Genomic DNA, 15,518 nt, shown 5'->3' with positions numbered 1-15,518 from the left:
CTTGTTACTACTTACTTTTTTTTTTTTTTTGAAGTAAAAGACAAAATACAATGCCAACAGACAAGCTGTAAGGCTGGGGAGAATTTCTAGCTAGTGACCAGAAACATAATCCAATCAGTGTTTTCTGATGACAATGCATTGGCAGCAACAAGGTAGGCTGAGCAGCTAAGGTCATGGCAGGAAGTGCTAGGCATGACAGAAAGGTCAAGCGCTTGGAGCTACCATTGAAGGATGTAGCTTAGTGGTAGAGCGTTTAACTAGCATACGTGAGGCCCTGGGTTCACCCCTGGTAGCTGGAGAGGAGGAAAGAACTTAGAGCAGACCTGTCCTAGGTGTGAAATGCAGTCAGCAGGGCTCTTTCTTCCCTCTCCTGCCTGACATGCCCACCTTCTCACCACTGTTAAGCTATGCAGGGGTTTCACCATAGGGGCACTTTGCCTCTTAGGAACTCCATGGGCCCATCTAGGGACAATGTTCTTTATAAGCTGAGAAACTTGACGGGTGGACTGGATGGTGACATTTTCCTCAAGCCAAAACCACTTGAGGAAGCAAGCTGCCCTGATTATTAAAATCACACGGACTACACACATCTTTGCACTCAAGGGCGAGCCGTTGCTCCCCTGGGACAGACTGAAAAATCTCCCCAGCGGCAGACCATCGACTGCAAAGTCCCTACAGCACCTGGGAATTTAGTTTAGTTTGTGCTCCAGTCTGGGAAGCAAAGGACACACCTCCAATCTTGACTGTGAAATCTTCAGCTACCATGCAGTTCCGAGCAGCCAGGTCTCTGTGAACAAACTTGTTGGCATTGAGGTAGGCCATGCCATCTGCAATCTCTCCAGCCATCTGGATCATCTTGCTTAAGCTCGGAGGAATCAGGACTAGATTATTCTGCTGCAGATGCAAAACAAAACAAAAACATGAGTACCTGAGACTTTCTCCCCCTACCTGTAGGTTTATTCTGGGAGTTGTAAACCCATGTTTACTTAATCTGAGCACCACAGGTCACTGGCAGGAAGTCAGGACTTGCTCAGAAGGATGTATCATTGCTGAGCCCTGGCATCACCTGCTTGTAATAAAATCATGAGTCTGTTCCCTGACAATATCACAAGGAAGCTAGAGGAAACACCCATTAGCACTTCTTGAGACCAGCGTTATCATTTCCCACTCCTGCCCCCATGTATCCACGCGGATGGATGTGGAAGCCTGAAGTTTATGTTGGGTGCCATCTTCTACCTATTCATTGAGGGAGGGTGTCCCAATCAAACTCAAAGCTGGTCAACATAGTTTGCTCTGGGGATCCCAACTCATCCTTCCAAGGCTGGAATCATAAGTGTGCTGCCACACTAGCCCAGCATTTACCTGGTTTCTGAGGACCTGAACTCTGGTACTTATGCCTGTGGGGCAAGAACTTTTATCAGCGAGCCATTCCCCCTGTCCAGTATTTTCTATTTGGGGCAGGACAAAAAATATTTAAAGTGAATCAGCAAGTTTAGGCATTAAGTATTCTCAGCTCCAGCTAGTTTTCATGTTCCTTTGGCTTCCAAAATCACAAAGTGTGAGGAAGAGGAAGGACAGAGAACCTGTACAAAGGCCACAAGGAACAGACACACTTCCTAAGTGGATTACCACGAGCTTCGCTTCCCGTGTAAGCTGCCAGGTCTTAGTTATCTTCATTCCCTTCTTTTAAGGTACAAAGATACGAAGGCTAATGCTTTCATCTTGGATTATTGTTTTCTATGGGCACTGAGGACAACCACAGTTCAGGTGGAGTCCACCTAGGAGGGGTCCAAGGTCACTGAGCAGCACCGAGGACCAATATCATGCCTGAAGAGGAGGGCAAGATGCTACCTTTGGCACTGAAAAGAATTAACCTAAGAAATGGTAAATTCATTTTGACAACATAAAATAAGATATATGTCTAAGAGGCTGATGAAAATGGCATAGTGGGTAATGGTATCCATTACCAAGACAGAGGGACCTATGTTCAGTTCTCAAGACAGGTATGGTAAAAGACAAAACCCAACTCCCTCAAGGTATATATAGGTACACACATGCATATGCACATACAAATGTAAAAAAAAATCCCCAAGCTCCATGTCACCCCACTCCCATGTGCAAAACCAATCATGACCCCACGATTTTGACACTATCTAGCTTGTGTGTATAATAAATGATGCCTTACTTTCCCTAACTGCAAAGCTTCTCATATAACATTATGAAGCCATCTCATTTCTTATCCATCTCCCCACCCCCACCTTCCTAATGCATCTCGAGTCACAGGAGGGCGCGGCAAGGCTTGAAGACCACACTATTTGGGCTAGTCTACACAGGCCCCATGTACTCTGAGCATGATGCATACTTAAGAGCATTCCGGCTCTTGCCCAGGGTTCCTAAGTTCTCACCAGATGTCAGAATCTAGGAGCCTGGCAACAGCCCTCCAACATGCCCAGGAGCAACCTCCACACTTCATGGCAGACCTAGTTGAGCTCATTTACCTATTGACCCATTTTCACTTTGATCCAGGGTCTCTTACTATAATCCAGGGGGTGTTCTCAGAGGATGTGCCATTATGTGGAGGAAGCCTGAATCACCATTCAGGGTGCTTCCCCCATTACACTGTCTTTTAGGATCTTTAGGGTCTTACATATGCATGGTGAAGTGGGACCTTTGCAGTTCCTGACACGAACTTAGCCTCATGATATATACAGGAGTGTATGTGTGTAATGCTGTGTAAGTGTTCAACAAAGAGCTGTCACTCAACATGTGAAAAACAATCAACAAAAGGGACTTAATTATGTGCAGAAAAGGGCTGGGCTGACATTTTGTCAGTTCATGGTATTATGCTGTCATTCTTTCCTTCATCTCAGGAGAGCAGAAATCTTTAATTTTGTTAGAGCCCCTTAAGACGAGCACACAACCATACACTTATCTAAGTAAGTAAGCAAACTGCAATGAGGAGGAGGTGAAGCTGTGGTATGTACATTGAAGGTGGGGTATATACACTGATGCTGGGGTATATACACTGGAACTGAGGTATATAAACAATGAAGCTGGGAAACATACAGTGAAGTTGGGGTATATACAGTGAAGCTGGGGTGTATACACTAAAGCTGGGGTATATATACTGAAGCTGGGGTATATACAGTGAAGCTGGGGTATATACAGCGAAGCTGGAGTATATACATTGAAGTTAAGATATATGTAAATACTTAAAAAAATTCTGACATGAGTTAGACAAAATTTAGATCTGATGAATTTAAAAGTAAGTTTTACTTCTGAAAGAGACTTTAGTAATTCAACCTGTCTCTTTACATTTAATTAAAATTTTGTTTTATGTATATGAGTGTTTTGCTTGCATGTATGTTTGTGTACTACCTGCACAATTGGTGCCCATGGAGGCCAGCAGAACTGTGAATACACAGACAGTTGTGAGCTACCACGGGGGTGCTAGGAATCCAACCAGGGTTCTCTGGAAGAGCAGCCAGTACTCATAACTGCAGAGCCATCTTTACAGCCCTTTATCTCTCTACATGAGAAAATGGAGGCCCAGATGCCTCTTACTGTTGCCTGAGGATTAGAGGTAACCAATGACAGAAAAAGCCCTGAAACTCCAAGTATTCTGTTTATTCTGTGCATGAACTAGGAGTGAAAGGCTTAAGCACATCCTGATGTTAGGAGATGCCTTACAGGACCACTCTCCAGTCTTCTTCTGTAGACTGGATATGACTGGGGCAGGAGGAGGCTCCGCCATGAACCTGGAACTGATGTTGGGAGAAACAGGCAGAGCCTTGTGGCTCTGCTATCAATGCACACCAGCCTTGTGGCTCTCCCCAAAGCACATACTAAAAATACATGAGGACATTCTCGAACAGGTACTCAGAACTAAAATGAAGGAACTGTCACTTGGGAGATGATCACGTTGTAGAGGAAAAGAAAACAAAAGCTTCCACAGAGAATGGGAGCAAAACCAGAAAGGGCCTGAGAAGAGGAAGTTCCCATTATAGCGAATGCAGACAGACAAACTGCTTAGTTAGCCACAGGTAGCAAAGCCAAGGCTGAAGTGAGAACATCAGAATCTGAGGCAGCCCCATAAGAGGCAGCTGGTCCTGGCAATATTTCTCAACACCTCTATCAGTAACTCTTAGTAAGGACTTAGAAATCAGACTTATGCCAGGTGGTTGCGGTGCATGCCTTTAATGCCAGCACTTGGGAGGCAGAAGCAAGTGAATCTCTGTGAGTTCAAGGCCAGCTTAGTCTACAAAGTGAGTTCCAGGACAGCAGGGGCTGCACAGAAAAAAAAACCCAAATCTGTCTCGAAAAACTAAAAACAAACAAACAAAAACAAAAATAACAACAACAACAACAAAAGAAGTCAGACTCACATATGCTAAAAAGCTGGCTGTGGGGGTAATGCAACAGAAGGGATACTCCACAGTCACTAATCAAAAATTACACAGGACTTGCTCAGGTTCACAGTTTGAAAATTTAACTAGACTAAGCAGAATCACACAGCTGGGATGATTATCATTTAAAAGCCCAAGCAGGACAGTGGCTTATTATCCAGCCTGAAAAGTAGTTCAGAGTTTGAGAAGTGTCTGAAGCAGTGTTGGGGCAAGGGAAGAGCAATGTGTGCCGCCAAGGTAAGGATAGTAAGCTCACATGTACACATGTGAGTATGTGTGTGTGTGCAATGGGCTCCTTCAGAGACAGCTGTCTTGTACACAGACCAGGTGGGCAGTCACTCTGGCCAAAGCCCCCGACAGCCTAAAGACTGGTCTTTATTGAGCACTTACTGAAAAGGTTACCAGACACAAACATGACCCTGAGGTAAACAAGGGGCACACCCTGAGGACCACCTAAGAGAACATGCATGCTAGGCAGTCAAGTGTACTGGAAAGTCAGTGTGGAAGGCCAGCCCAGGCTGAGTGGGAAGCTGTGGGAAGAGTTGGCCACAACATGTCATAGAGCAGCTGGGGTAAGATGTAGGCAGGGATAGAGGGGATGCAGAAACAAGAATACAGAGATGCTGGAGGTTGACTGGGTGGGACTCAGAGACAGACAGATCTTCCAAAGATTTCAGTCTGCCTACAGTTGGACAATCCTTTACAGAGGGAATGGACAATAATGCACATAGCAAGGCACTCAAAGCTGAGAAGCAAATGGATTTAAAGACATGTTTCTATGAGGGAGCTCCTGAAAAAAGAACAGGCAAGATAACAGCGAGGAACAAAACTGACCTCCACTTCTGGCCTTAGAGACCGGAGATAACTTTTGAGATCGCCACGTGTCATTAGTTCCATGATGACCAGGGTGGGCTGGCCTTGGGATACCACACCCAGCAACCGGACCTGGAGGAATCAAGAAGAGAAGGACTCAGAGGAGGAGGGCATCCCACACAATGACCTATGCCTCTTGGAACTGGGTGGTGCTGGGGCCTGTGGCCAGGAGTGGAGTTCTGGTGAGAGGGTGAGGCTTCCACCTCGAGGGTCTATGGGTGACAAGAATGCAACGGGGAAACTACCCATTGGGAAGAGGGCAAGGTACCAATTCTGTAGCTGACACAGGACACAGTGGGTGGCCCCAGGGATGCTTTCTGTCCATGTCTGATCCTGGCTTCTTACCACATGGTGACAGTTGAACTCCTTCATCACCGAGGCCTCGTTGAGAAACTCAATTCTTTCTCGCATACTTGCAGCCTCGTTCACTGTCTTGATGGCCACTCTGGTTTCAGGTTCATCCTTGACCACGCCCTTGGCCACTCCTTCATAGACCATCCCAAAGGACCCTTGTCCGAGCTCCCGGTTCATGGTGATCTTCTCTCGAGCTACCTCCCATTCATCAGGCACATACACTAGTAACAGACAGGATGGAAACGGCCCTTAGATAGAGCACACAAGATGCTGTTCCCTAAGACCCAGCAAGGACAAACAGTCCAGCACAGGTATTCAATCTCTGAGGACTCCATGACATTTTGAGGGTAATGCTAGTAGCTAAGAACCAGAAGGAAACCAAGAAACCTAAGACAGGAAAACAAAACAAAACAAAACCAAAAACCAGTGGTTCCTTTCTCTTACTCCTGGCAAAACCCCAACCCAACAAAATAAAAAAAGCAAATTAACCCTAGGAGACAAAGAAAGTGGGATTTTTGTTTTGCCCATCTTCATCAAGGGATAAAAATGTACGCCAGAAAGAGAACAGTGGGTGGGAACGGAAGTGGGAGGGGAAAGGACCAGAATGTGTGTCAGAAGATCTAATTTCCTCCTCCCTGGATGAACCTAGAGGTGAGAAACATCCTCTGCATGGCCTGTGTGCCATCTCACAGGTCACCTGGCCCCACTGTAGGCTTTCTGAGCTCTTGAAGATGGCTGCTCCAACTGACATGTGCTGGAAGTAAGGCATACACTGTATTTCAAAGATAATTTTTAAAACATTTTAAAATTTATGTATACATGCCTTGTGTTACAAAGACTTGGTTAAAAACACGTTTAAAAAGATCGCTTTTAAATTAAAACTGATTGTTGGAGGTTGTAGGCTTAATGAAAAGTGTAACAGATTTATCTCATCAGCTTTTACACTTAAAAACATGGATACTAGTGGGGTGTGGCAAAAGGAGGCTGCAAGCCCATCCCATCCCACCAGGCATGGAGGTTAGAGATGGGGCTTTCTGAGCTGAGGACACCGTCAGCTCATGTTTCAAAACACCAAGACAATGTGTCAGTGACTTGTGCTGATCAGACCTGTAGTTGATGCACATCACTCCATCTCTTCCGGAGCCATGTCTGACAAGCACACCGTGGCGGAGATGGAGAAACTCAGTCAAAACTAAAGAAGGCAGAGAGTCTCAAGAGAAGACTCCTCAGCCATCAAAAGAAATGGGAGAAGAGGAGACGAGAGAGGGTGCCCTCAGAGCACTGAGGTACGTCGTCACGTATACTATAAGCACTGCCTTCCTGTATTCTTCCTTACTGCTGTTTAACTCTGGAAGCTGCAGAGGTTGGATCCAGTTTAAGCCACCCTGCTGCCCCTTTTGCAGAGATCTAGAGAGGATACATACTGCCCCACCTTTTCCATCTGGGAGGAAGGAGAACGAACTCACACGATGGCGAAGGAAAAAGCAGGGTGAGAGATGAAACCCACAGGTCAAATCCACGATGGTTCAAGGTGCCCTGAAGGCTGTAAAATGCAGTTTAATCCCAGGGCTGTGCTGTTTTGTTTTTCAAGTGATTTGACTTAATGGAATGCCTACTGTTTTAAAACCATCAATTTTGTGAATGGCTGTTTTCCCTGCATGCATCTGCACTGTACGCACATAGCGCCTGGGTGCTACTGGCACACAGGTTCTGGGAATCAAATCAGGGTCTTCTAGAAAAGGAGCCAGTGTGTTTAACTGCTGAGCCATCTCTCTAGCACCAGAATGTATAATTTAAAAAAAAAATAAAAGTATTAAAACCTAACACAAGAAACCAAACCAAACCCAGAGGTCGGGGTCTGTAGCTTGGTGGCAGAACACCTGCCTATCGTGGGCGAGGCCCAGGATCCCCCCACCAGGGGATCTCTAGTGAGGTTAAGTGAGCTCTGGGATTGAGGGGGACTCAGTGGTGACCTCAAGGCTTTGGCCTGTACTCTGTAACACCAGGAACCTCCCTGTCATGGACCTGAACAGAATTCCTTCTCCAGATTCCATTTTTGGTTATGCTTGATCTGGTTTGAGAAAAATAAATAAACGGAGAGTTCTCAGAAGGAAGGGCGAAGAGAAGGAAAGAAAATAAGAGAGGCAAGTAAGAAAAAGCCATAACGCCAGTGGGCACAGCAAAACTGAAATCATATTAAACTGATACATAAGATCTGGGAAGAGAATATCTGTTCCATTAGAACTATAACCTAACATAGTTACCGACAGCCCCTCTAACAGACAATGCAGACACTACAAGAAGCAAGTCCTAACTCAGAGACGGGCCTGGGAGGGGAATCGTGGTTGTGTTTGCTTTTATGTTTTTAAGTTACTGAGCTACAGCTGGAGGAGGGAGACCACCAGCAGGCCATCATGGTTATCAATCACCCCCAGAGCACAAGCCCTTTCCTCTAAGTAATGCCTTAAGGGAAGGGTGCTGATTATAAATTTGGGTTTGGGGACCCCACCAACTTCTATTTTGAAGGATGGAACATACATCTTGTGGTGGTTTGAATAGGGGTGGCCCCCATAGGCTCACATGTTTGAATGCTTGGTCATTAGGGAGCGGTGCTACCTGACAGTGATTAGGAGGTGTGGCCTTGTTGGAGGAAGTGTGTCACTGAGGGTGGGTTTTGGGGTTTCAAACGCTCAAGCCAGGCCTAGTGTCTTGCTCTCTTTCTGCTGCCTGCTCTAGATGTAGAACTCTTAACTACTCTTCAGCACCATGTCTGCCACCATGCTTCCTGCCATGGCCATTATGCACTAAACCCCTGAACCTGTAAGCTAGTCACTTTCCATGATAAGAGCTGCTGTGGTCATGGTGTCTCTTCACAGCAGCAGAACACTGACTGAGACACATATTTATCTGTCTATTCACTTACTCCTACTGACTGATTTGGGGACAGAACTACTCTATCTTGTTCATACTTGCCTTGAACTTGCTATGTAATCCAGGCTGACTCTGAATTTATAATTTTTCTGCCTCAATGTCCCCAGTACTTGGATTATAGATTTGTGTCACATCTGGCTCCTGTGAACATTTCTGTATTTCTTTTTTTTTTCTTTTTCTTTTTCTTTTTTCAAGACAGGGTTTCTCTGTGTAGGCTTGGCTGTCCTGGAACTCACTCTGTAGACCAGGCTGGCCTCGAACTCAGAAATCTGCCTGCCTCTGCAGTGCTGGGATTAAAGGCGTGTGCCACCACTGCCCTGCTGTATTTATTTTTTTTTAAAAAAGATTTATTTGTTTTATTTATGAGTACACTGTAGCTGTCAGACATACCAGAAGAGAGCATCTGATCCCATTACACATGGTTGTGAGTCACCATGTGGTTGCTGGGAATTGAACTCAGGACCTCTGGAAGAGAAGTCAGTGCTCTTAACCACTGAGCCATCTCTCTAGCCCCCATGTCTGTATTTCATAGCACATATGTGTCTGTTAATTTCTCAACTAGAATTCTGTCTTCCATAGGCCTCAGACAGCTCGTGAGCCTGCAGAGGCTGAGCTTGCTTAGGAGAGTACAGTAGACAAGGTCTTTATAATACTTCTCAGTAAGGATGGGGACCACCATCTCCATTTATTATTTCTAAGGATCTAGGCTAGCTTTTAATGAGAATTAACTATGTGGCTTGCCACAGAACACAGAGTTAAAAGCCCATCACATCCATTCCTTGGAAAGTCCCTGAAGTTAATGCCCTCAACCCCTTTTCTAAACTCAATCCAGCTGCTGAGTTTAGCCAGCATACCGCAGCTTCACCAGCCAGAGCTGCTCATAAACTGCACACAATGTTATCAGCGCTTTCCTGTAGGGGATTCTCAGTGCACTCTGGACAACAGCGACATGCAGATTAACTCTGGGAGAAAGAAGTTTTTAAAGCACCTTTGAGATGCAATGTCACTTTGTAGCTCTTTGAGGCAAAAGGCTTGTGCTGTGCTGCTGTGGTGCTTGTCAAAAGGCCAAATAAACCAAGTGCATATAGGGTGACAGTGTTCTCACCTGTTGACCTGGGTAGTGACAAGTTTATTCTTGCTTTGTTTTGAAGGGGAAAAAAAGACTATTTCTCTGGCTCCTCTTTTTTCCCCTTTTACAATTATTGACCTAGACACAATGGCTGCATGGTTCTGGCTGGTGAGGAGACTGAGGTAAGGTGCTCAGATCACCTGAGGCCAGGAGTTGGAGGTTAGCCTGTATAATATGGTAGGGTCTTTATAGTGAGGCCCTGCCTCAAAAAAAGAAAAAAAAAGTATTTTGTATAAACAATGCATATTTAGTTTCTTGATTTTCCTTGTTTGCTTTCTTGTTTGTTTTGGTGGTGAGAGGGCAGAACCCAGGTTCTAGAGCATAGCAGGCAAATGTTCTATCATTAAACTACATATCCAAACCTGCTTCATTTGTGTTTTTTTTTTTGGGACAGGGTTTCTCTGTATAGCCTTGGCTGTTCTGGAACTCACTTTGTAGACCAGGCTGGCCTCAAACGCAGAGATCCTCCTGCCTCTGCCTCCCAAATGCTGGGATTAAAGGCGTGCGCCACCACCACCCGGCTTTTTTTTGGAATGTGTATCCCAGGCTGGCCTCGAACTCATGATCCTCCTGCCGTAGCCTCCTTCAGAAAATCCTACAGGCATGCACCACGACAACCGGCCTTCATTTGTTTTTTAAAGGAGAAAGATATTCTCCGCATGTAACTATGCTTTCAAGTATGGTGCATACCATTCTAGAAGTACTTTCTATGCTTTATAGACACAAACATATGCACATATGCCTATTTAAAAAAAGAACTGTGAGACCTTTTGTAAATAGAAATAACATCATTATTCTGCACCTGATTCAAATTCAGAAGAGGCTGTTTTTGATTGGCTTTAGTATAAACATAATCCAGTTATAAATGATTAAAGAAACCATAGTAAAACCATACGTACGTACATGGTGCTTTTACATTACAAAGCGTTTTCTGTTTTTCCACGTGAGCAGGATAATCAATTGGAATAATCCCGATTATTTCTTATCTGGGGCACATCTACTTACACTTCTGCAGCAAAGAGACATACCTCTAGAACAAACCCCTGTACTGCATAGGCCCCATCTAGCCAGATTTCCTGTATAGCCTAGCAACCTCAGTTCTTCTAAACATCACACGACGAGGATTTAGGAGAAGGCTGGGGAAGTATGCCCCTTGTCCTGATTTCCTACTGCTCAGCTGTGGGAGCCTGAACAAGTCCTCAGAGATTCTTTTCTTGCCTGCACCTTGATAGGCATGAGAAAGCTACAAGGGCTAATCGAGGAGAGGACCCCCCCGCCCCCAAAAGCTTACTTAAAGGGTCTGAAGTCAAGCATAAGCACTAGGGATAAAAGAGACCAGTAGGCACCACACAGGTTCTAAATCAGAACTTCTGAGCCATTTAATTAAGTGACTCATTAGTTACTGCCAAAGGGAATGAAAATGGGTGGGTAGGTTGTATGACCCTAATCAGGACAGAATAGTAGAGGGATTCCAAGATCATACAAAGCTATATAGCCTTAACTGGCCAGGGAATGCCTGCAGCCCTACCCCCATCCCCCTCCCCGAGTTGATGTCCACTCAGGATGCCTGGCTGGCTTCAGCAGTCCTCTGACTAGACCATAGTAATTAGAATGCTTCTTTCACTCTGGGATAACACTTCAAGCAGCTAACAGAACTGATTAGCAGCCCGGCCATAGGCATCTCCAGAGTCTGGTATTCACTGGGGCATCTGAGAGTCCCAGAGTTTGACAAAGTCATTGAGTGCTAAAGATGTTATTAAAGGACAAAATGGAAATGCTACCAAAGGCAGATCACAGGACAAAGGTACTTCAACATTACGCAACATTTTTTCTCCAATCAACACTCCGACAGCTCCCATGTTCCCACACCTTAGCCAGGCCCCTTACCATCAGCTGCGCTGAAATACTCAGGGTTCACAGAGGCGTACAGAACTCCATTGCCCAACCTGCTGTTATTTCTGCCAAAAAAAAAAAAAAAATGAATTTCAGGCCAACAAACCCCATCTCTATACATTTCTGTAAATACTTTTTTTCTTTTCCTTTTTTTTTCTTCTCATGAATTATTAGCAAGGGACGGAAGCCATGCTCACTATTAATGGGAGGGACTCTTGTCTGCTCTTCTGATCCAGGCCCTGGTGGGCCAGCAGATACCTGAGGACAAGTCCTTCCACTTTGGCTCTGGCCTCAGATCGGAGCTTTTAAAGAAACATTTGTTTCTTTGCTTCACTGGAAATAAGGCTCACTCCACGGGAGGCTAAACTGGCATGCTTGGAGAGGCGCCTACAAGGCAGCAAGCAATCTGTGCGCTAGAACAGCCAGAAAGCAGATGACGGGGACAGAGAAAGAAGCACCCCCTTTCCTGTTGCTGTTAATCATTAGGAAATGTCCTTTTTCGCTCTGAAGAATGTCTGACTAGGAACCCCGGCTGTCCAGTCTGCATGGTATTTTCCCCCCACAGGTGATCTATGTTCAAGTTCAAATCATCAAACCAACTCACTACAACTACTGTCTTCCGCTGACCCAGACACTCACCTCTTTCTATGGAAGACATACAGCATGATTACCAGCCCCCCCACAATCAGCAGGATGGCAACTGGCAGAGCAATGATCAGATGCATGAAGTTCTCATACGTCGCTGCAGAGACAAGGAGGGAACAGGAAGACGTCACTCCTGAGGGGAATAACTGGCTCACCTTCTCATTTTTGTCTATGGTTAGAAGTACGATAAAAACATCTCTGGAAAAGCCTTTACTTTCCCATCACACAGTAGGGGAATCTTCTAGTGTTAGGACTAGACCAGCAAGCAAACTAAATTGTTTGGAGAAAGAGGTAAATAAATACAGACTGAAGTAGACACTCCTTTAAAGTACTGCAGATGCTGAATATAGCAAGTCATTCTGAAGGCAAGCACTTTTTGTGTGTAGTTTTGTGGAAGTTTAGCTGAAGTAAAATGAGCAGACGCTTATACACATACTAGTTGCTCATGCTATTCTTATCTTTAAGAAAGTTCCAAAAAAAAAAAAAAAAGTTCCACAGGCAGCTTGCTCACCACCCCCGTCCCCCAGAAGCACTGGATGACACTCCTTGCCAATGTTGCTCTGAGTGTTCTACAAATATGTAAAACCAATTCAAGTCTGAACTTGCTACCAGTACCTGGGTGGCAGGTAGGTACCACATGATGGCCTCCTGAGGTTCGGGTCTAAATTCTGAGAATTCTGCCAGATTAAAGAACTCAGTATGCGGACAGGTGGAGTAACATGGATGAACATGGGGCATAGGGGAAAGAGGAGTTGGGGGAGCGAGGGATGTTTCCCCTTAGGGAAATAGCTTCCCATGCAGAGGAATGTCTTGCAGAGGGTACTGAATGAAAAGCCAGCTGATGAAGGGGTTTGATTCAAGCTAAGTGGTTTCCACTCCATGCTTCAGATACAAAGGAGTCCGTGGCTCAGCAGTAAAGCCTATGAACCACAATAGTGACCAGGAGAGCAAGATGTTCCTGAGTGTGTAACGGTGGCACTTACATTTTGGGGCAATCAACCACTGTCTCATTGAACTTCAGGCCTGAGAATTAGGAGGAAATTCTTGCCGGCTATCTGTAACTGATGAGGTCATGGACACGAGAGGAACCTGCTGCTAGCGCTTTCCTAAAGCAGTCCACTCTCCAACTGCATTTTGAGTACTCAAGCTTCTACCCACAGATAACTGTGGCTCTCAGACCTCACTTCTTTATGAAGCAGATGGAGAGGATTAGAGAAAAACCACGACTGGTCAAAATGCAGGGAACAGCTAACCACGGGCTACCCATGCCCAACTGATATACCCACATCACAACCCCCACAACAAATGCTCATGGAACACTGCAAGAAAGAGCGTGGTAAGATTCTAAGAGCCAGAGGACCAGGGTGTCTGCTAAGAGATGGTACCTTTTACATAGACACCCACATATGAGAAATCTCAACATGGTTACCTACGCTTGCATATGACAATACCAGTTGACATGTTGACCAAAGTGAGAGACATCTCTTAAGTCCCACCCCTAGATGAGAAGCTAGCAGCAATTAAAGCTGCTGAGAGAAGAATCAGGCTTTCTGAGGTATAAGCTTGCTGATAGGTTAGCCAATCTCAAGTGGTCATCCCTAAACACATACATGTACAAGTACTGCTAAATAGGCTTGGCAGGACATATATGTGTATGTGTATATGTATATGTGTGTGTGCATATCTATAAATGTATATAGATATGTGTATATTAGTGTGTACATTAAATTGTTTAGCCATAGTAATTAAAAAAGTAGTCATGAATCTGAGAGCAAGGGACATGGGAGAAATTGGGAGAGGGAGGGGACAGATGATGTAAATACAGTACTCATGGAAGAAATTCTAAAAGGCTAAAACTAAAACAATTAAAAAAAAAAAAGCATCAGTGAACTCTTTCAAGGCCAGATTGAAAACTGATTAGGTTTATGTACTGGGGAGATGGGTTTGTATGAGGTCACACTGGGGACTCCTGTGCACTGCCAGGTCGGGAGAAGTTAAAGGAATGTGCCAGTCTCCCCTGGCATGCTATGCATTGCTCCATCAGACCTCAGGAAGAAATCCTCTCCTATAAGCAAGATCAGAGAGGTATCCTAACTTTCCCAGGCCAGGTCAGAGCCTGGCTTTCCTGCAGCCCTAGCTCAGAACAGTCCCAACTCAATAATTGGGAGGCTGGATTCCCGCTCTGTACCAGAAGGAATTGGTAAGACTCCAGTTAAAGTGGGAAAACCAACAAATAAACAAACAAAAAGGAGTGTCTGGAGAAGAGGAAGGCTATAGTAACTACTGGACACCGAGTAGACATGTCTACACAACGGTATAGTAACTACTGGACACCGAGTAGACATGTCTACACAACGGTATAGTAACTACTGGACACCAAGTAGACATGTCTACACAACGGGGATGGCAGTGTAGGTAAAGGCACTTGCCGTGTCGCCCTGGCAACTAGAGTTTAATTCCTGGAACCTGAGAACCAACTCTTCAAAGTTGTCCTCTGACCTCTGTACACGAGCACATTGAGCACACATCAACATTATAGAGATGTCTCCTTGGAGAGGACCTGGGGACTCAGTGGAGAAATGTTCCTGGACCACGAGTCATACCAATGGGCTGGTCTATCTCTAAACTCTATTGTTATTCTTGAAATACTACAAAAGTCAAATTTGTTTTTCAAATTAAATTTATTTCTGAACTAAGTATTTTTCGAAATGGATGGGGTTCAGCATCTTCCAGTTCCTAAAAGTACTCACACGTATCCCTGCCAGAGAGAAGCTCAGAGCTTTCCTTTTCCCCCAGGAGAGCTCTTGGTTTTGTGTTCCTGATTCTACAGGTCAGGTTGTTCTGTGTTCTTTTGAGTTTCACATTTCAACAGGGACACAGAGGAACTGGAACACATCCAGAAGGACAAAACTGACAGAAAATTGTCTATGCAACTGGCTTTCAAGAAAGGGCCCAAAGACCTGAGAGTATTTCATTGGGAAAGGAGAAATCTGAAGAAGAATTTAATAGAATCCAAGCTAGAAGACTTCCTTAAACATGGCAGGTGGTGCCAAGCTTTCAGTGCCCCCCTCTGAGGATTAGACACAAGAAAACCTGAGCTAAACTGCGGAGTGAGTCTTGTAGGACACCGGGAAAATTTCCCAGACGCTAAGAGAGCTAGCACGCAGCTTCAATTCCCCTGTGGGATGTGCCAACTTCCACTGGAGAAACCCTATCAGAGGGCCTCTTAAGATTCCCCAGTGGCACCCCAGTCTTAGTTTTACAAAGGCAGCTACAAACATGCCCTC

At 45.1% G+C, this 15,518-nt stretch overlaps 1 protein-coding gene across 2 annotated transcripts in view; it reads right to left on the bottom strand.

The window, feature by feature from the left end:
* The window catches only part of Igf1r (insulin like growth factor 1 receptor), a 282,230-nt gene that overhangs the window by 21,361 nt on the left and 245,351 nt on the right, over window positions 1–15,518 (bottom strand). The window contains exons 14-18 of one of the 2 annotated variants that reach the window (XM_031386969.1): window positions 12,226–12,328; window positions 11,581–11,651; window positions 5,625–5,854; window positions 5,241–5,351; window positions 732–894 (exon numbers count right to left, since the gene is read on the bottom strand). In XM_031386969.1, the coding sequence (XP_031242829.1) occupies window positions 732–894; window positions 5,241–5,351; window positions 5,625–5,854; window positions 11,581–11,651; window positions 12,226–12,328 (678 nt within the window). The remainder of the gene's footprint in view (window positions 1–731; window positions 895–5,240; window positions 5,352–5,624; window positions 5,855–11,580; window positions 11,652–12,225; window positions 12,329–15,518) is intronic. The other variant, XM_031386970.1, reaches the window with a different exon arrangement.

Source organism: Mastomys coucha, unplaced genomic scaffold, assembly GCF_008632895.1.
Source record: "Mastomys coucha isolate ucsf_1 unplaced genomic scaffold, UCSF_Mcou_1 pScaffold21, whole genome shotgun sequence".
Lineage (NCBI taxonomy): Eukaryota > Metazoa > Chordata > Mammalia > Rodentia > Muridae > Mastomys > Mastomys coucha.
Note: the sequence above shows the minus strand (reverse complement) of the source record. Positions and strands in the feature narration are given on the sequence as shown.